General features: G+C 39.9%; 2 protein-coding genes across 7 annotated transcripts in view; one reads left to right on the forward strand and one right to left on the reverse strand.

Moving 5' to 3' along the window:
• COL9A1 (collagen type IX alpha 1 chain) overlaps positions 1 to 7,565 on the forward strand; it is a 63,403-nt gene extending 55,838 nt beyond the window's left edge. For both annotated transcript variants that reach the window (XM_079970430.1, XM_079970431.1), the window contains 3 exons: positions 1,223 to 1,411; positions 4,903 to 4,980; positions 6,613 to 7,565. In XM_079970430.1, coding sequence (XP_079826556.1) covers positions 1,223 to 1,411; positions 4,903 to 4,980; positions 6,613 to 6,794 — 449 coding nt within the window. In that variant the 3' untranslated portion in view covers positions 6,795 to 7,565. The remainder of the gene's footprint in view (positions 1 to 1,222; positions 1,412 to 4,902; positions 4,981 to 6,612) is intronic.
• A 7,333-nt stretch (positions 7,566 to 14,898) lies between these two features.
• COL19A1 (collagen type XIX alpha 1 chain) overlaps positions 14,899 to 20,360 on the reverse strand; it is a 193,897-nt gene continuing 188,435 nt past the window's right edge. For all 5 annotated transcript variants that reach the window (XM_079970398.1, XM_079970399.1, XM_079970397.1 and 2 more), the window contains 2 exons: positions 15,811 to 15,888; positions 14,899 to 15,608 (listed from right to left, as the gene is read on the reverse strand). In XM_079970398.1, the coding sequence (XP_079826524.1) occupies positions 15,472 to 15,608; positions 15,811 to 15,888 (215 nt within the window). In that variant the 3' untranslated portion in view covers positions 14,899 to 15,471. The remainder of the gene's footprint in view (positions 15,609 to 15,810; positions 15,889 to 20,360) is intronic.

A 20,360-nucleotide genomic window follows, 5' to 3' on the forward strand; every position in this document is an offset into this window, starting at 1 on the left:
GTTGCACTGCTGTATTTCAGCAGTTTAAGAGGCATTATTGCACTCTGTGATTTAATTTGAGGCCTTCTCAGCACAACTGCTATTTTTTAAAACTGCCCAACAGGGTATATTATTAGTTTCCACTTCAGATTTAGCTTTGCTATGAAGATAAATGTTCCCATCTCCTTTTATCAAGTTTAGAATGTCCCTATAGGGAAGGGCTGTAGCTCAGTGGTAGAACACATGTCTTGCATGAAGAAGATTCAATCCCTGGCATTTCCAGTAGGGCTGGAAAGATTTGAGCAGCTGTCGGTCAGTGTAGACAATGCTAAGCTAGGCGGAATAATGCTCTTACTTGGTATAGGCAGCTTTCCCTGTTCTGTGAACATTAGGTTATGTGAGGCCAATTGTGGTGGATTTGAATGGCATCTGATGATTCAGCAGTTGAAGTGTTGCATTTGCAGCAAAAGGGGGGAACTACTGGAAACATCATGCCATATCCCAAGCAAAAAAATAAATTAAAAAATTCATCTTTCACAGTGTCAGTGTGTGGCCGATACGTTATCACAGAACTTTTCAGATGGGGAATTAAAACAAATTATCATGCAAGGGATTCAGTTTCCTTTCTGCTCACCGCTCATAACCTTTCTACCTGCATATTTGTGGCAGATGCATGCTAAATGCCCCCCTCTCCATCTCCTTGTCATGGAAATCTTCTGCACTCAGTTTTTTAGGAAGTATTTAAACCAAGGAATTGCCACATCTAATATAAAACCTACTACAGTGGTACCTCAGGTTACAGACGCTTCAGGTTACAGACGCTTCAGGTTACAGACTCCGCTAACCCGGAAGTAGTACCTCGGGTTAAGAACTTTGCTTCAGGATGAGAACAGAAATTGCACGGTGGTGGCAGCGGGAGGCCCATTAACTAAAGTGGTACCTCAGGTTAAGAACAGTTTCAGGTTAAGTTCTTAACCCGAGGTACTACTGTACCAGAAACTTATTGGGTCTCATCAGAATTGTAAGAAGCAACTCTTTATTTATTCATAAAAAAGCCAATAGGCATCTAGTCCTCATGGTTGCATGGGTTTGAAAATGTTGCTTTTTATTAAAAGGGTGATGAGTAAAAAAAAAAAAAAAAAAAGTAACCACCAAGAAATCCAGATTAATATCTTTGCAGTTGAATACTACAAATGATTAAACTTAGTTTGTAATTTATCTTCATTTCTCCCCCACTTAACAGAGCAACTGGCTCAACTGGCTGCCAGTCTTCGGAGGCCGGAGTTTGGTGCTCCAGGCCTCCCAGGCCGCCCTGGTCCACCGGGTTCCCCTGGACCACCTGGAGACAATGGCTTCCCAGGGCAGCTTGGGCTTCGGGGACTGCCTGGCCTTAAGGGTCCTCCTGGAGACATTGGGCTGAAAGGCCCCAAAGGTAAGAGACCAATGCATGCTTACCTGGGAGCATCGCTCCTTGAAGTCAACAGGACTCAGCCACAAGGAAACATGTATAAGAGAGGGCTGCTCAGTGCTGGGATTGCATATAAAACACACCAAAGCTATTTGCTGTGGCGTGATCATTACTGCATGCAGTTTAATGCAAGTTTGTCTACCATAATGGATCCATCACATACAACTGATACATATTGATTCAGCTTTGTTCATGTTCTTGGCTTTGATGCCAGAAATTGTTGTTCCTTTCTCATTTTTGTTCCAGGAAAGAGTACAAGCAAATTTCTTCTTTTTCCCATTATTGACCTCAGTACAGTGGTGTCCCGCAAGACAAATGCCTTGCAAGACGAAAAGGTTTTCCATTTTTCGAGCCGCTTCGCAAGACGAATTCCCCTATGGGCTTGCTTCGCAAGACGAAAACGTCTTGCGAGTCTTGCGAGTTTTTTCCCTTCCCCCCCTTTTTCTAAGCCGCTAAGCCACTAATAGCCGCTTAGCCGCTAATAGCGCTAATCCGCTAATAGCCGTGCTTCGCAAGACGAAAAAACCGCAAGACGAAGAGACTCGCGGAACGAATTAATTTCGTCTTGCGAGGCACCACTGTATGTAACACAGCAAGCACCCCAACACACTGTGTTCTTAATTTCTGTGTTTCCCCTGTGACTTTTGTCTGCACACTCTCCTTCTTGAGATTTCATTCTCTGCTCTTCTTTTTCTTGGTCAGTCCAATTCTACCAGATGCCCTTGTACTACTTACTATCTCTTATGAACCAGTTGAGAGTCCCATGAGTAACTGAAATAGGCAGAAGGTATTGCCTCTATCTATGCCAGAGTCCTGCTGCAGAAGGGTACCTGGGCCTGCTGGAGCATCATGCAAGAGATGCGAAGTTGGATATTGTGTGAGGCAGGTGGAAGTTGTGGCAGATTTCTGCTGGAACCAGATCAGGGCAATCGTTGCCTCAGGTCTTGCGACACACGATGCTCGCTTACATCAATTCCCATTAAAATAAATGGGCCGTACAGTTGTGTAACTAGCTGCAGCCATGATCGTTTTAGCTTCCTGTTTCTGAGATGAATAACCCGACTAGGGAGATATATATTTACTACTTTTTTTTCCACAGTGGCAAAGAAAGAACTGAGATCACATAGGCTATATGCACCATAATCCTCTGCACGTTCACCTGGAAGAGAGCAATGCTGAGTTCATTGGCCTTTATTCCATTAAGTGTGCACAGGCTTTGCAGCCTTGGCGATAGAAACAGATCTCCCCCTCACCTTTCATTGTTGCATTCAGAACACTCTCCAGTCCCTTTATGCAGAATTTTATTTCGCTTCTCTTCCCAGGCCCGGCTGTTTGTGCTCGTTTCCCATTAAAAACATAGAGCACATTTATCCTTTGAATGTAAAGTTTCTCATCTGAAACTTCTTGCTAAGCCTCAATATGACATCAGGCTAGACAGGGTTGGGATTACACCAGTGTGGCATTTTAGCAAGGTTTGCATGCATTCTCTGGCCCACTGCTAACTTGACACTTAAGCATATTGTTACCATGGATCTAAGGTGTCTGGGAACATCACCTACTCTAGTGATGCCATTAGCCCTAGGGCTTTTGTCACTAAAGGGCACATTTGCAAACCTCTGAATAGAGCAAAAGGTGTTGGGAGAGCTCTTTTAAAAATGTGTTTTGAGAAGCCCTTTGGCTTAGTTCCCTATACTGAACTTCGCTCAGAATCACAAATTGCAGAGGGACCACTATGGAAGAAAATCACACTTTTCAGCACTGTAGTTAAACTGGAGATCTGCTAATTTAATGTTTCATCTTTGTTCTCCTTTGACTGAGCCACAAAGCAAGGAAGGACTTGCACCTGCCTCTCCCCAACCCTCTATCAAAAAATGGGTGACAAAATGCCAAAAATGAAAGAAATCACATCACTGGTCGTAAAGCAGTTTCTGCTTAAGGCCGTATTTTATTTTGGGTTTCTAAAAGCAACCTTTAATATTTAACTTATTTTGTAGATGTGAGATGCTTTATTTCCCCTTGTCTTGAAAGCATCCCCCCCACCCTCAACTGCTTTTTGCGTGCTTTTACCCAGTTACAGACAGTAAACTGCTCCATAGGCAAACCTGGCTACTGTAGTTTTGTGAGGTAGGCTAGGGGTTTTGAACAGAGCAACTCACCTTTGCAGGAAAGACATGACAAATAAACTGCTGCAGAACCAGTTTTAGGTGTGTAGCAGTGCCTTTGTAGAATGATGAGCCATAGTTTACTGAGTGCTGATAAGACTGTGCTCATGGGTAGCCAACGGTCTAGAACCAGCACCGAGTTCAATTTGGCCTGCCACTGTGAACTTTTCTAAAGTGATTAGAGCACTGGAATGCCAGATTGTGGATAACTGGACCTGGAAATAACCATTCAGGCTGCTGGCTCAACAGGAACAAAGATCTGTTTGAGCACAGTAACCGTGTGCCTTGGTCTTTGCATTCCAAGAGCAGAGGTGGCTGAAAGAGGGCAAAGGAAGTGAAATTAACAAAGCTTAGATGAAAATAACTTGATCTCTGGCAACCTAATAATTACTTTGGGACACAGTAATCAGCACCTGGAAGAACCCACATACATCTAAATGTGGTGGAACAGGGGATGACTCTGCAGAATGAATAAGAACGGAATGCTAAAAGCTGCTAATTATGCTGCATAAAAAGGGGGGGGGGGAAAGCTTTCCAGCAATCTGGTTTCCAGAGCCAGCACACATTAGGATGCAGCAAGTTGTGATGCCTATAACAAAATATGATACAATGGTGTCCCATCAACATTACTGCCAATAGTTATTACAAAATGTCAAACTCTGGGCAGTTCCCCAGAATCGGGCCATGAAAAGGGGAAAACCTGAGGTAGAAATAAATTGTGATGACCTCAGAGAAGGTGCACAGCAAAGAGGCCTCCACTTTATTTGCCACCAAGGTGAACACGCCAGACAGAAAACTCCCTAGGGTGGCAAACTGGTCTCTGGTTGCCAGCATTGCATAGTGCAGGTGATCTTTCAAGTTAAGTCATTTCAGAAGAAGCCTACTGTTTACAGTGTAACTATTCCTGTTTTTTTTTAAAAAAAATGCTTAACAACCCAAATTTTACATCCTGTGATGTGATGCAGAAAGGGAAGAAGGGGGTGGGGGTGGGGCAAGATTAGTGGGAACAGAAAAACAGCTATAGAAAGGCAATGTCCCTGCTTGGAAATTGGATCTGTAATGTGTGATTATAGAGATAGCAGTCAGTTCTAACTGGGGGGGGGGGGGATTTAGTAGTGGGAAGCTACCCTTAAGGACATACGTATTTAGTTTAACTGAATCTGCTCTGCTCTAAATCTCTGTTATTGCTTGAGCTGCGGATCATTTGTCCTGTCCACTGATTTTAAGTGTCTGTGTGTGTGCAGAACGTTTCTTCATGCAGATTGCACATAATGTTCCATTAATACGTTTTAGGTGAAACAGGTGAAAAGGGGGAGAGAGGATTCCCAGGTCGAGGACCCAAAGGCTTACCAGGCACAACAGGACTCCCAGGTAAATACCGAATTTTGCTTCTAGGATAGGGGTGGGGAACCAACAGCCCCCCTCCCCAGATACTGTTGGATTCCATCTCCTGTCAGCACCAGCCAGCGGTCAAGTATGAGGGGAGTTGGAGCCCCGTGGCACCCAGCAGGCTACAGATTTCCCACCCCCTCCTGTGCTCTAGGAAATTCAAGAAGTGTTTGTGCAGCTGTGCATGAAATGCTATATTTAACAACCCTGGAAATGTGGGTGTCGGTCTGCAAGGGAGTGAATGCTTAATTACTAGGATATGCATACAACTGCCCCCCCCACCCCATGTCTCAATTCCTTTCACCCTTCTTTTTTGGTAATGCTGTGATCTCCATGATCAAGGCAGGCAGTGCATCCCCTTGAAACTAGCAGCTCAGCTTCCAAATTATGGCTGGTAGCTCTTCTCAAACGGTCCTCTGTGCCACTGTTTGTTACATCTTCAAAATTGTATGGGAAGCTCTCAATTGACTCGTTAATAAAAGCCAGCCTGCAACTCAGAAAGCCACAGAATAAAATTTTAGAATCAAGTTCCATAGACCTAATGCTGCCAACATTGCAGGGTGTGGTAAAATAGTACAAGGTCGGGATCGAGAACACAATGATTAAGTTAAAAATAGCAAGTTAGCTTCCAGAATATATGGCATGCTTAAGGATTTGCAAATCCTTTCGATCTGATTTTGGTTGCAGGACTCTTTAAAATTTAGCTTGCTGTATTACTGTACCAATATGAAGCACTGCAGAATGAGAAACCATTGCTTATAAATGTAACACAAGTGCCCTCTAGTGGCAACTATGGCACAAATAATTTGCCATATTAAAAGTATGGATTGCAACTTTTAAGGACTGTGTATTTATATGCATGCACTTCTATAAATATCTTCGAACTATTTCTATTCGTGATACGCAAAACTTTTCAAGTTGCCTTGATTTCTTAACAATCTCATCCCTCTTCCACAATATTACGTTTTCCATGAACAAGATTTCTTTCCAATAATACTATGCAGTCTCAAAAGCAGGCAGCTCGAGGGAAATTCGGCCTTAATGCTCTGCCAAGGAAGGGCAAGACCCTGTGATTTTTGCAAACGCAATCTCTGCCCATCAGATTGAACATGGTTGAAGTAGATGGCCTAGTTTACTTGAAGGCAATTTTGGAAACAATTTTTTTATTCAGGGGCCATAGCCGCCCCCCCTTGAACATGCCTTGAACACATAAGTTCCCCATTCAAATCCCCAGCATTACTAGAACTAGAAAAAATCTCTTCCCAAGAAAAAAGTCACTGTCAGCATAAAGCAGTTCCTTATGTTTGTTCAGACAAACTTACCCCAGATATCTAATGCCAATGTGTTTTCAGTATATTGCTGGTTTATTTTTATTTTTAACGTTTCTAATAGTTGTTTCGTTTGCTTTTAATGAATAATTCTTTTGTTTTATCCTTTTGTGAACCAAAGAAGGGGAAACTTGAATGCCAGATTAGGGTCTTCTCATTTGGATGAGGAGTTTCTGTTTTGTACTGTATTGGAAGCCAATATTCCATGAGACACGTGGTTCAGGCTTGTGAATATAGACATGCACGCTGAACTCTCCTGATCCATGTGCTGCATCTCCCTCCGCAGGAGAACCAGGCAAACCCAGCTATGGAACCGATGGGCGAGATGGCGACAGAGGCCCACCTGGAGCAGGTGGCCTACCGGGCATTCCTGGGCCTCCGGGGCCCCCTGGTCCTCCTGGTTACTGTGAGCCATCAGCCTGCACTGTGCAAGCAGGACTACGAGCGGACAATGTGAAAGGGCCGTGAAAAGTGCAAAAGTTTGCGATGTGAGTGTTTGGCAAAAATGTACTATCTGCACATATATTTGACAACAGAGAGAAAACAGCAGAAGAGATGCATACAGTAAAAACGTAAGAGAATTCCTCTATTCAAGGCTTGACAAGACTTTGCATGCACTGGTTGTCCCCTCTTCAACCTGTACAAACAGGTACATGGCAACTATTTTTTTAAAGTGATACCTGATGGCTTTTCTTTTTTATCATGGTGAAAGGCCGCTGTGTCTTTTTAAAGACACCTTCCCCGAATACTATTATTATTTCTTTCTCCTCTTTGTATTGTACTGTATTACAGCATCAGAGAGAATGATGTAATTCAGTTGACTTTATCCAAGGCAACTGTAAAATTGTGGTTGTTTGCATTCACCTTTTCCCATGTAGCTTCCTCTAATTTCAAATACACAGACATGGCCGCCATGCAAAAACATGTGAAATGCTTTTGCACACTGAGAAGCTTCTGTAAGGGGGTGAATGCCACGTTACCCATAATATATCATGTGAAGAAACTGCTACATATAGAAATTTTAATTTTCTGTTCCAACATGTATTGAATTCTGTTCAAAGCAACACTGTTGCCAACTCCAGCACGTGTCTGAAATTAAACAAAGAGGCCAAAAAGTCACTGGTAAAGGAATCTAAATCTTTGGAAACAGCGAAGATTCATAGCCAAATTTATTTATTTTAAATGATCTGAAGTCACATCTCTGGTTGTATAAAAGTTGAAATAAATAATGTTTTTTAACCCCTTTGCATTTTTTTTTTTTTTTGTATGAATGGTAAACACAAATAAAACAAAGGAGGTAAGCTTTCTTAGAAAAGTCCCATTATATGTTTGGATAACATTTCATTTCTCAAGGAAACAAAGTGCATTGTATGAATCAGTCTACTGTGTAAATTTGTTTTACAATTTATATATATATTCTTTGATCTGTCATCTTGAAAGACAAAAATAAAAGTGCCCTTATTTTAATCTTCATTACTTCCCCTTCTCTATTTTGCACTTAGAATTTTTCAGAAAAGGAGAACTTCTTTTCAGGGAACCAGGTTTAATGCAGTTGCCGCCAGAAACATACTGTTCTTCCAATCCCATTTTTAATCCATTTCTCCTGTCTTAGGAAATGGTGGCTATATCCACACTAGGACATTAATGTCCATGTGGGTCACTATTTCCATGTGCACATTTATGTTTTCACTGTGTTTTCCATCCGCACTAGTGGGCAGTGTTTGGTGGGATGTATTCACACTGTGTGGTGTTGTCACCTCCCTTCAGTTAGTACTTTCCTACCCACAAGTAGTGCCAGAAACCTGAGGACCGTTGTAGCTGTGCACGCAGGCACAGTATTTGTTTATTACTGCATGTGTGCAGCTTTTCAAGTTAAAATTTCAACACAAGTTAAAATTACAATTTTCGATCTACCAGATTTGCACAAAAGAGCACTTTAAAAAAAGGAAAAAGATGAAGTGTTTCTTCAAGACAGACAATGATTTGAAAGCTGTTCACATGAAAGACTTGCTTCCTTTCATCATCAAGTTGCTACTTACATGTAAAGAAGCATAAATTTAATTTGGCAGCAGTAGTCTATGGGAAAGAATGCTTAGACTGTATTTCCTATGCATTGTTACTTCCAAGTGCTATTCAGACCAATTTACTTTATTTCCATTTTGATGGCATGTCAGGTTCAAGATGAAAATAGGAAGAAAAGCAACCCTAACGTCATGCTTAGATCAATTAAGTTTTATTTTAACCATAGCAATAGCGCAGAAATAAACAATGAAATTATCTGACAAGAGAAATAAAACTGTTTTTACAAATCCAGTAACATAAAACAAATTTACAAGGAGGAAAATGCAAAGTTCATCAAAAATGCATAAAACAGAATTTGGTTAAAATTATGGGAGGAGGAAATCCACACGTTTATAATGTGGCTTTAAATAAAAACGTAACTACCTGTTTACAATTATAGATACACAAGAAACATACCTGATAGTATCAGGCTCACTTCAATTCAAAATTCATTTAAGACTAAAGGGACCAAGTAGATAAAATAATCTGCTTAGCATGTGCAAACAGCTGTACTTTCCATTTGTGGGCAAGATGTCAACAGAACCTTATAGACAGGTTTTGAAGACTAGTGCTTAGTTATTCAGAAATGAAAGGCAACAATAAAACATAAACTTCCACAATTGAAATAGTTGAAAAAAAGTATTGACAAAGAAAAATTCGGAAAACCATTTAAATGCATTTGCTTTTCATTAGATAAGTCTGACAACGAACAGAGCTTACATTCTATGACAGAAGTGGGCTTACGCCCACTAAAATATTTTTTTGAGTATACTTAACTCTGTTAGAATGTGGCGTTCATGTTCATTCTCCTAGATTGTGTACATGGATTTGGTCTATTTATATATAACATCTTTCCTTGCAATTCAAGATTACACTTGAAGGCTTTTCAGCTAATCTGGAAATCTGCACCATTATCATAATAACTTGAAGTTCTGTTAATGGCAATCAGATGTGCTGAAAACTAGCTTTGACTATCTAGAAAACATTTGCATACCTTAAATAAAAGGAAGATTTAGGACAAAGGGAGAAGGGAATAAAATGTCCTCTTGTTAATCCCTGAAACCAAATACACTTTTTATACAAAAATACTGATATTAAAATGTTAATATCAAAGATAAATAGGCTACACCTTCCACATAATTTACAAAGCATGTTTATTTCTGCAAAAAGGAAAGAGACTTATTTCTTCCCTAATGACATGTGACACAGTGTGGGAGGGAATAAGAGCAGTTCAGCACGATCCCTGCGAGGATCCCCTCCAGCTTGCGCCAAGTTGCAGGCCTGATATGGGCTACCTGTGGTTTCATTACCTAAAAGCTACATTATAAACAAGTTGAATCATAAATTGTGATTATGTCACAGTCGGTGGAAGAAGAAGCAATGCAACAGAGAATTATCCAGCCAAAGTTGAGCACAGTCAAGCCCCATGAATTCTAATGCTGAAAAACAGTGGGACTTCAAAGTGGTGGTGGTGGTGGGTGGGGAAACTTTGCCTGAATTGTTCCCTGTATTCATCAAATAAAATAAAATATATTTTTTAAGACCAATAAAGAAAAAGAAATCTATTAAACTTAAGGACACAAAAATGGAAACTTAGTGCACTATATAGAAATAAACTTTTGTAGAATTCAATCCTTATTTAAGTGAAATGCACAAACAAAAATGTGCTTCATGCCACCAAGTGGTCTTTAGAGGTATAGCACAGACCCTGAAGAACTCTGCAAAATTTTAACTTTAACTAACCTACAGTAGCTTTACAAACCAAAATACTTCTAAACACAGCATTTGTTAAAGAGAATTCGGAAGCAATCCTAATGAATTTTGCGTCAATGGAACTTTTAAAATAATCTGATGCGAAGAATAAAAACACATCTCATTGTATTCTACGTATTACTTATACCACTAAACCAAAATACTTTATTGTAGCTTCTCTAACATTCCTACCATTTTGAGAGCTTTTTCTAGAGACAAGACCATGTAACTGTTCAGAAAAATTGTGCAAGGCTATGCACTAAGCTATGCCACCAAACCTGGGTCATGACCAACAGTTTAATGTAAAGCAGGAACAAAGATACAGGTGGGAGGCAAATCATTATGGGCTTTGCGCAAAACGTTTTGGCCACGTTCATCAATGGGCTCAGAAGAAAGGCAAAATATGGAACACCTAGAACCCTCATCCCCAGGTAATCCATTTTAAATCAGTAGATTGCAACTATGCATCTGATCCAATAAGGCACAATTGGGTTGACTCAATTGTTGCTTGCTTGCTTGCTTCTCCTTCATTGGACAGTGAACTGGATCAAAGTCTGAAATGTTGCACACTGTATGACTGGTAGCCAGAAAGAAGTTTTGCATGAGCAAAGGATCTTCTCTTACAGATAGATAATAGGCTTGTGCAAGACACCATGATGGGAACACATACTACTGAAATAATACATGCAGTAGCCTTCAGGTCTGCACATAGTATTCCTTCTCCAGAGATATTCTTGTATAAGTAGTAAACAGATGATTAGATGTTAGAGGTGGGGGAAGAAATGGGGACACTGAATGCAGTCTCCCGCTCTACAGTACAATGTCTGACAGTGCTGTGATGTTCAGCGCCATCAGAGTGGATGACCAGGCTGATTTTTATTCGCTAGTGTTTGCATGGAGTGGGAGTACTGTGCAAAGTGTTTCTCAATTTTAAAAACCACTTTTATAACCAATAGGGAAGGACTTGCAAGCATAAACTTGTTGCTGAACATGGATTCCATTTGCGGGATTCGGCTGTCAGTGTTCCATTCTATTTTGGTTATTAATTGTATTCAATTGTTCCAGGAGCAAGAGAATTTTCTTACTGTGTTATTTGATTGGTTTGTGTGTATGTTTGCATGTGGTATTTGCTGTTTAAGTTTGCTGATATTCATATATAAAATTGTTAGAGAAAATATCATTAGAACAGAAATATGGAAATAAGAGTTTAACTTAAACTGACAAACAGAAGTTGCAAATGTTTGGTTTCTGGCACACACAAGATAAAACAGGAAAAAACCACGGAGTGCTCATTTCAAGACACCATGCGCCTCGATTAAAATAGAATAGCTACAGAGTTATTCCTGATTTGTTGCATTTAGCTATAAATACAGAATATGCTCCACATCTTAAAAACTGAGTGAAGACAGTAGAAGAACAAAAATACACTATTTCATATAACAAATAAAAGTTTTGTTAATGCTTTTCAAAAAAAGGAAAGCATTAAAGAAAAGAAAAATGATTCAAAGTGATCTGAATGATCCAAATTAATTATTAACATCATTAACATGTTGGAAAGCTTTTTCCAACTACTTAGACACAAACAAAACTATAAACAATGTGAATTAAAAATATTTTTCCCCAAAATATATAAATGTTCCTGACAAATTCAAGTAAAGTAACCTCTAAATAATACTGCCAGGTACCTTATCAGAATTTTAGTTCAACTAGCTAAAACCCAAAATATACACACAGCACCAAACAATATATCAACTGAGCTGCTCTGATTATCTTTCCAAATCGGAACCTTTCTACATCTAATTAAATACAACTCAATATTTTTGTTATTTTTTAAAGCAAAGTCTAAAAGAAATTCTAAATTTAAAATACTGAGACTTTTTCAGCAGAATTTGGAATCGCTGGAGAAGTTCATATAAGACAGGAGTGACAACCCGAATAGGAAAAATGCCCCTGGCCAAACAATATATCTGTCCTGCAGTACATGCAACTGTACTGAAAACAAACAGAATAAACCCAGTTCCCCCATCAAAATAGTGTTGATGTGACTGCATTCTTTTAAAGCAGGGGCTTGCTGAAGCTCAGTTTAGACCAAATTTTATTTCCAGGGAATTTAACAATTTTGAGCATACCTTCCACACTTCAGCTGTCTTAATCTCTCTCTCTCTTTTTTTTTAAAGGGGGGGGGGCAGAAAATATATATGTAAAAACTTGGGAGCCAATCCATCCTTCCATCGCACACCATTTTTCTTCAGGGTCACATGAGAAGAGTAGATTGCATTTACAGCCCTGGAAGGCAGCAAGCTGACTGGATCTACACAAGAGAGTGGCCCATATGGGTGGCCTTCCATGGCAGGTACTGGGTGGACCCATTGTCCAGTGCTTGTATCCAGCCAATGACAGGACATTGGCAGTGGGGAGGGGCAGAGGGAAAGGAGAAAGTCTTCACAACCAAAGAGCAGGGCTTAGGGCTGCACGTGGTGTCTAATTTCACCGAATCATCAGTATAATTTCTTGTAAAACGGAAGGGGGTAGGTTTTGGCATGGGGCGTGGAAAGAAGGGGATGGCCAATAGAGAAAAGTGAGCCTACCTAATTTTGCTTCTAGTCCCTGGCCACCATTAGGCTTGGCACTGCCTATAAAGGGCCCCAGTCCTGGCCACAGCTGGCATGTGCTTCCTTGATAGTTAGGTTACCCCCAGGGGAATGCAGTCCTCAACAGCAAACTCGTTGCTGAGCCCTGCTTCAGAGGATTCCATTTGGTGCAGCTACACACACAGAGGAATGGATCGACATGTGTGTTGTGGATCACGACAGCAATCAAATAATAATGTGCATTGTCTTGACTATGGAGAGTGAACAATGAGGCTGTATCTTTTTTGTAAAAAAATGCAGCTCATGCCATTATAAGCTATGGTGAGCCGTATTGCTTAGGAGGAAGAACATGGAGAAAGCTCTGATTGTGCATAAAGATGCTGAGATTGCAGAATGTGGCCCCTCACAGGTGAGACTGCACTATATATGTTCACACACACATAATTAACGGCAATGTGAAAGTGGCCATCGTACTATGATACACCTATAGATATCTCCTGCATTTGCTTGGGCTAGTTTCACTTCTTTCTGTACTAATATATATACATATATATTATATACACACACACGTACCAACCTACAGTAGGTAATCACTTCATGCATCTGACGAAGGCTATGTCACCACAATATATTGTCTTTAAACTGCCACTCTTGTTTTTTGACATCACACTAACATGGTTACCTCTGTGGATTTTCTCACATTCAGACTCCCATGTTCTCAGAGAGCTCACACAAGATCAGGAATAGCCAACATGCAGATGCTGTGGAAAACTGTAAAACCCAGCCAGCATGGTGGGAATCATGGGCCACAGTATATGGAGGGGACCAAATTGTCTACCCCTGTTCTAGGGTTGTAGCTATGCTAGTTCTACTCAGAGTAAACCCATTTAAATCAAAGAGCATGACCAATTTAGGTGCATTAAATTTCAGTGGGTCTGCTCTGAGTAGGATTTTGTTGGATACAACCCTTAAGAGTCTAAAATCCTTAAGGGAAGGGCTTCTTTTGATAAGAATGGCCTGCAATTGCCCTAAATTTAAGAACAGCATAAATTAAGTCCTTATATTCTTATTTCAGTTATAGGATTAACTTGCACATGGGAAGTGGTCTTCAAATGATTCCCAAGTCCCATCAGCAAGGACCTATCACTTCCGCTGTCTTTGACTACCCTTCCATTTCTTAATGGAGTTTTGATGTAGCTACATCTCTTCCAAGAACAGCTGAGGACCACTGTCTCCTAGAGCAATATCTATTTTAAGAAGCATCTCCCTTTTATTCATCCTAGATGGCAGAACTTTAATTTACTGATGCTATATATCTGCTTAACAGTTCTCTTTCCCTTCACTGTGTATGGTCATTTTATCCTCAAGTAAAACAAAATGTCAGTCTGCCCCAGCCACTGAATATTTCAAACAGAAAGGTTGTTTAATACTACAGGCTAGCCTAGCCTGCACAAATGTTGTTGAACTTTGAAACTCACTCTAGCAAAAATGCTAACATTGGACCATTACTAGAGTCCGAAATTAATCAATGCAAAGGCAGACATCATTCATGAGTACATGGGTACTAGTTCAAGCTACACCATCCTCTTCTATCTGAACATATTTACACAAACTTCTCAATGTATTATTGTCAGAACTTTACCTGAGATAAAGGCCTTGGTTTATTAAAATAAGGCAGAAGCCCCCTGACATATAAACATGACTAGCTTAAGCATAAGAACACAATTCTAGAAGGTGGTATCTTATTAAGGCTTTGCCCTAATGGAAGCACTTCCATTTGCACCAAGGCAGGACCCCTGATTCTGGATTATCTCTACTACTCCAATGCAACTCTTGTGCCCCTCAAAAAGTTTCTAAAGGTTGGGAAGCACCTGTAGCACAGAGGCTATAATTGGTCAGGGAGACTTGCCTTGCAAGAGAAGTGCAAAGGACTAGAGCAAAGCCAAGTGAACAATACGAAGGAGCCATTATCAACAATCTACTCAGTAACTAAGTTAGCCTTCAATAATTAAGGGCTGTTTCACATATGAAGCCAGCAAGTACATTTGCCAGGAAGTAAGCTCCACTGAGACCAATGTGCGACTTCCAGGCTCTGTCTTGCATTAACCACACTCTCACCCCCTGTGTCACAATTAATGGGAGAGAGGCTCAACAGCTCCTTTTCTTAAAAAAAAAAGTTTCCTATGTGAAAAGTGCTTCCAGAAATTTAACAATTTTCTAGCAAAGTCTACAATACTGCACAAGGGCAGAAGGAGCATGAAAAAAATATCACCTGATTTCTCAAAGAGTTGCTCAAGGATTCACGAAAGCTTCAACACTCTGGATGCAGTTTTGCAAGCAGAGCTTTTGGTGTTATGTATGAACTCCAAGCTATCAAGATACGGTAGCCAGCAAAAGCTAAAGAAGATATATGACAGTATATTTTGTTTTGCAAGTAATAAGGTTAAAAACCATTAAGAGGTCAACAGGCCATCAGAATGCAAGAAAATTGGATTTTGCTTTAGAAAACTAGCCTAAAATTATAAACACATGGAATGAACTCAAGAAAACAACATCTCGGCATTGGCTTAACTGGAAAATAAACATTGTTCCATTGAGATGCTCTGTAAAATGCCTACACACAATATGATGTATAGACCAAAAAAGGGTACCAAGTATTTTAAAGCTTAAATTAGGTAGGAGGGCAGGAGGGAAGCAAGGAAGGGGTAAACCAGGAATCAAAGTACTTCTGGAGAGGATTTTCATTTGCCAGTTGTTCGTGGTTGAGTTTGAGAGACGTGGTAATAGCAATCTGCTGGGTTGCATCTTCCTGATGGCCCAGGTGGGCCATGTGGACCTGGTCCTCCTGGAGCTCCAGGTGGTCCCGGCATACCAATGACTAAGCAAATAACAACAGCAACAATATTGTAAAACCAGCTGCATTTAATGGGTCAAGACGCTTTAAAAAGTAAGATCAAAGGCATTTCTTTCATGCACTAAAGGGCAGCTTATATGCAACCAATCTTAGAAGTATCACCCCCTCACAGTTCTTTTGCTAATCTGCTGTTCTGGTTATGATAAATATGAACTTATGTTTTTACCTGAAGGGCCAGGTGGACCAGGATCACCTGGCAGGCCAATTCCAGGCTCACCTCTTTCACCTTTCTGTCCTCTGTAGCCTATAGGAGATAAACAAAAAAGGAATAAGAGTGCCCTGAAATCACAGAATATATACTTTTCCTAACCTCTTTCCCAATATTAGAATGATAAAAAAATATAACTCCCTCCCACACTAATGATGGCAATTTAGATAGCTCTTTTTAAAACATTCCTTCCACAAATTCCTAATGAAACTGAATGGATCATGAGATCCAAGGGCTGTTTGCTAAGTTCCCCTTTCACAATCTTCTAGAATTACCACCCTGCCTTGATTTGCTCCTCCCAAGAGTGGATTAGAAACCCTTCACTGAGGATGACAGCAGGCATCAAAATGACTTATTTTTCTCTCTTAACACTTTTAAACAAACCTGATAATAAATTTTGACCGGGAGTTGACAGAGAATTGCATACATCCATAGCAAGTGTGGCGCACAAGAAACATAATGGATTTCACAAAGTATTACAGTAGGAATCGTAAACCTGAAAATTAGGCACCATCAAACTTTTAACTTACTTTGAAATAAAAAGGGGAAAGAGGTTTGGGGGAAAGGGAGCTACTGTAAGAGGAATGGGAGGGATTCATGCTTGCTTTGAACATAGGACTCCTATGTTCAAATCCCTGCTTTGCGTGCTGGGCCAGGCCATGCGTCACTAGAAACTGGTAAGTATTATAGTTACAGCCATTCTGGGGAGGTTGCTGAAAAACACATAGCTTTTTCTCATGAAGATGTGCAACATGCAGTCTTGCTTACCAAGTGGGTCTTCGTTTAAAATGTTATGCTTGGAGCTAGCATAGAGACCTTCTATGTGATGTAGAGGACCCATGTGGAAAGTGGTACTACTAAAAGAATGAAATGGCATCCCCAAAACTTCAGCCTTTTAACAAGAGAGAAAGAGCTCGCCACTCTTGATGACCCGTTGCATGCATGTTTGGGCTGAAATTGGGTCCTGGGTCTGAAAAGGCTGATTATTATTTAGACTTCTTTTGGCTTTTCCCCAGGGAAGAAGCAGCTGAGCAAGCAAATGGCAGCCAGCAGACACAGTTGCAATGATGTAGAATAGGAGTAGCCAAATGTGGAACCCTCCAAATGTGGTTGGACTACAGCTGCCATCATTCCTCAAGTGTGACCATACCAGCTGGCGAACACTACATTATCTGGAGGGCACGACATTGGCTATTTCTGAATGTTATAGCTATCAGCAAGGAGGAACCCCATGTTCCTGACAAGAGAGAACATTTGAGGCACATGTCTACCAACCAGAGTTTCCATTGCCAGGTAGGACATCTACTTTTTAGAGTTTCTGGATAGAGGCCATTAGAAGAACATGAGTGTGGATCAATATGAGTTTAACTAATGTTACCTCAACAGTAATGGGCCCCAGAAAGCTTACAGACTAGCCTTGGAGTTGTTCTATATGCCACCTAAGGGGCTAAACTCAGGAAACAGAAGGATAAATTAGATCTACTTTAAATATCTCCGAGATCTAATGGTAGAAACGTATCACAAAACACATAAATACTTCTTGTTCAACAAGTTGATTATGATATAATTGCTGCAATTGCCTTTGATTTTAAAGCACAAAAACATGGTATTTTTGTTCACCTACCACAACGCTCCAATGTCCCTCAAAACAACTCAAAAGATGACTAAAGCACGTATTTGGGAGAACACGTAACATGCGAGGGTAGCATGCATGGCACCACAGAATGGACCAATATTAACAGACAAATAAGCAGGCACTGGAACTGAAAACAAAACCTTTTAAAATTAAAAATGCAATAAAAACAATGGGTGGAATTCAAGGTTAGGCCTACTCAGAGCAGACACATTTAAATCAAGGAACATGACTAAGTTAGGTCTACTAATTTTACTCCGAGTAAAAGTTAGTTGAACTCCACCCATTATCTTCGTATGTTAGTTGTGAAATCTGTGTCCTTTGGGGTAGAGCTGTACAAAATACTGTGGACCTTCAGTTACCATTATTATTTTTTATATAAATATATTTGCCAGAAATGTGGTAAATTTTGTTTTAATTCCTACTCTTTCACACCATAATCGGGGTATCTGTTGCATTTCCCAATTGTTACACCACCTCGGTTTTCTTTAGTCTTACAATAAGTAGCATTTTTATATGATAAAAAAGCTCTGTTGAGCTATACATTAAAACAAAGAGGGCAATCCTGCTGCACATTTATCCATAGAATCTCTACATGCACCATCCATAAAGAAATAAACAATATTAATAATAAATCGCCTTCAAAATTCCTACTTGGAATAACATGTACAGAATGAAAATGCATCACAAGGAATCAATACAGGCTGAGAAGTTCTGTGTACATTCAAGTAATGAAAGAAAGCTAATAACACAACTATCTGCTCACATTTTAAGGTTATGAATGGTGTAAAACAAAGCTCAGTTACATATAAACCAATGCTTTTGTACACCGCTGAGTAACAAAAATAACTGCACATTTAATAAAACATTTCATGAACAACTTTCTAAACTTCTTTATTTTACAGAATCAAAACAGTGAGAAAAAACATTTAGATATGTAATAACACCACCATTAAAGAACAATCCAAAAACAGATCTCTAGCAGTACAGTAGATTTTACATGAGGTATATTTTACTAATGATTAAACTTCTGGAGTTTAACTTCACAGTCTACCTGAGTGAGATTTTAAGTTCGCTTTAGAGCATAATGATTTACAGCTATGAAACAAGGTTCTTAACAGGCTGGTCAGAAGACTGGGCTCCTGCACTTTCAATAGTTCTACACAAGAGGGAATTTCAACAAGTTTTTATTAAAGACACAGAGGCCCTATCCATTTTTTTCATTTGGCTATATAACAAAGATGTTGATTTAGCACCTACACCAACTAGTTATAATGCTGCAGTAAGTATAATCAGAAATTTGCAATGTTTAATGTCAACATTTACAGTAAAAATGTATTATTTTTTTTAAAAAAACATATCACATTACTGTAATCTCTCAGCACATGAGAGCATACTGGAAGTTTAGAAGAGAATTAGGCTGTGATTTCATACAGCCTAATATTACTTGGGAGATGTGCTTACATCTGAGTAATTGTGTATAGGATTGCACTGCAAAGGACTTGTTCAGATAAACAAGCAGTGCTTATCTCAAAGTGGCTGTGTATACATGCCCACTTGCACAAACTCGAGTGTTTATCAGTCATGCCCACGAGAACAGCTGTACCCATGGCTGTGGAAGTCTGGGGTGGGGCGAGCCACTGAAATTGAGGAAATGCCTGCGGAAACTTCTAGAAACCTCTAGAAATCTCTTTAATGCTCTGAGTAGAAAACAAAGTTCAATTAATGGCATTAAAGAGCATTTCCATTTACGTCCATTTCTATATTATGCCATTGAGAACACACACCTGTTGCTCTACAATGTTGTTAAAGAGAAAAATGTACAGTGGTACCTCAGAAATCGAACGGAATCCATTCCAGAAGTCCATCCAACTCCCAAAACGTTCAGAAACCAAGGCGTGGCTTCCGATTAGCTGCAGGAAGCTCCTGCAGCCAATCGGAAGCTGCAGAAGCCGTGTTGGACATTCGGGTTCCAAAGAACGTTCACCAACTGAAAAACTCACTTCCAGGTTTGTGGTGTTCGGGAGCCAAAACATTTGACTCGCAATGCGTTCGCAAACCAAGGTATGAATGTATTGGACTGTGAAGATTTTTGAAAACAGAACCCTCTTTAGGTGTTCAGCACACTGTTCACCTTTGGGTAGTTTAATAATACATCGTTCTCTTACGGATTCTTGTTGATAATTAGATTCAGAGGCTCAATTGACACAGGACCCTACTCTACCTCATACCTTCCCTAAATGTTAATCCAAACCACATAAAACTATATAATTGTAACTACAGCTATTTTTCTAGGAAAAAGAGGTCCCAGAATGCATGAAGAATGTTTCCCTCATTCTCTCAGAATGGCAATGGCCCTCACCTGAGAGGTGCCAGAACTGAGTTCTGGTGGTTTCTGGCTGAAACCCCCCCCCCTTGATTATAACCATCCAGAGAGCAAGCTACATGCTCTTTCATGCTCCAAGGCACCTTAACAACTCTTTTTTTTGGGGGGGGGGAATAATCTATGAGCGTGCAAATCTTTTGAAATATATTTTTATATTTATGTTCTGTGTGAAGCTAGCTCAGAACCTTCTCATTAATCCAAAAGCCATATAGTGGGGGGGGGGGCATTTTTAGACAGTTTCCCTTATGATCCAGTGTTACCTGACATACATAGATATTTGATCAATGAACAAAAGAATTTTCTTTATACTAACTTTTATCCCAGTAAATAGCAAATGGACATATAAAGTTTCCTGCTTTATCTCTGTATGTGCAAAATAACTTCCCTCAAAGCAGTCATATAGTTTAGTAGTTGCTTGATGGCTGGTATGTTTTGGCTTTGGGGAGAGTGAAAGAGAAAGGAGCCTGAATCTGGGAGGGGGGAGCTAAA

The sequence above is a fragment of the Podarcis cretensis genome (assembly GCF_951804945.1).
Source record: "Podarcis cretensis genome assembly, chromosome: 3".
Lineage (NCBI taxonomy): Eukaryota > Metazoa > Chordata > Lepidosauria > Squamata > Lacertidae > Podarcis > Podarcis cretensis.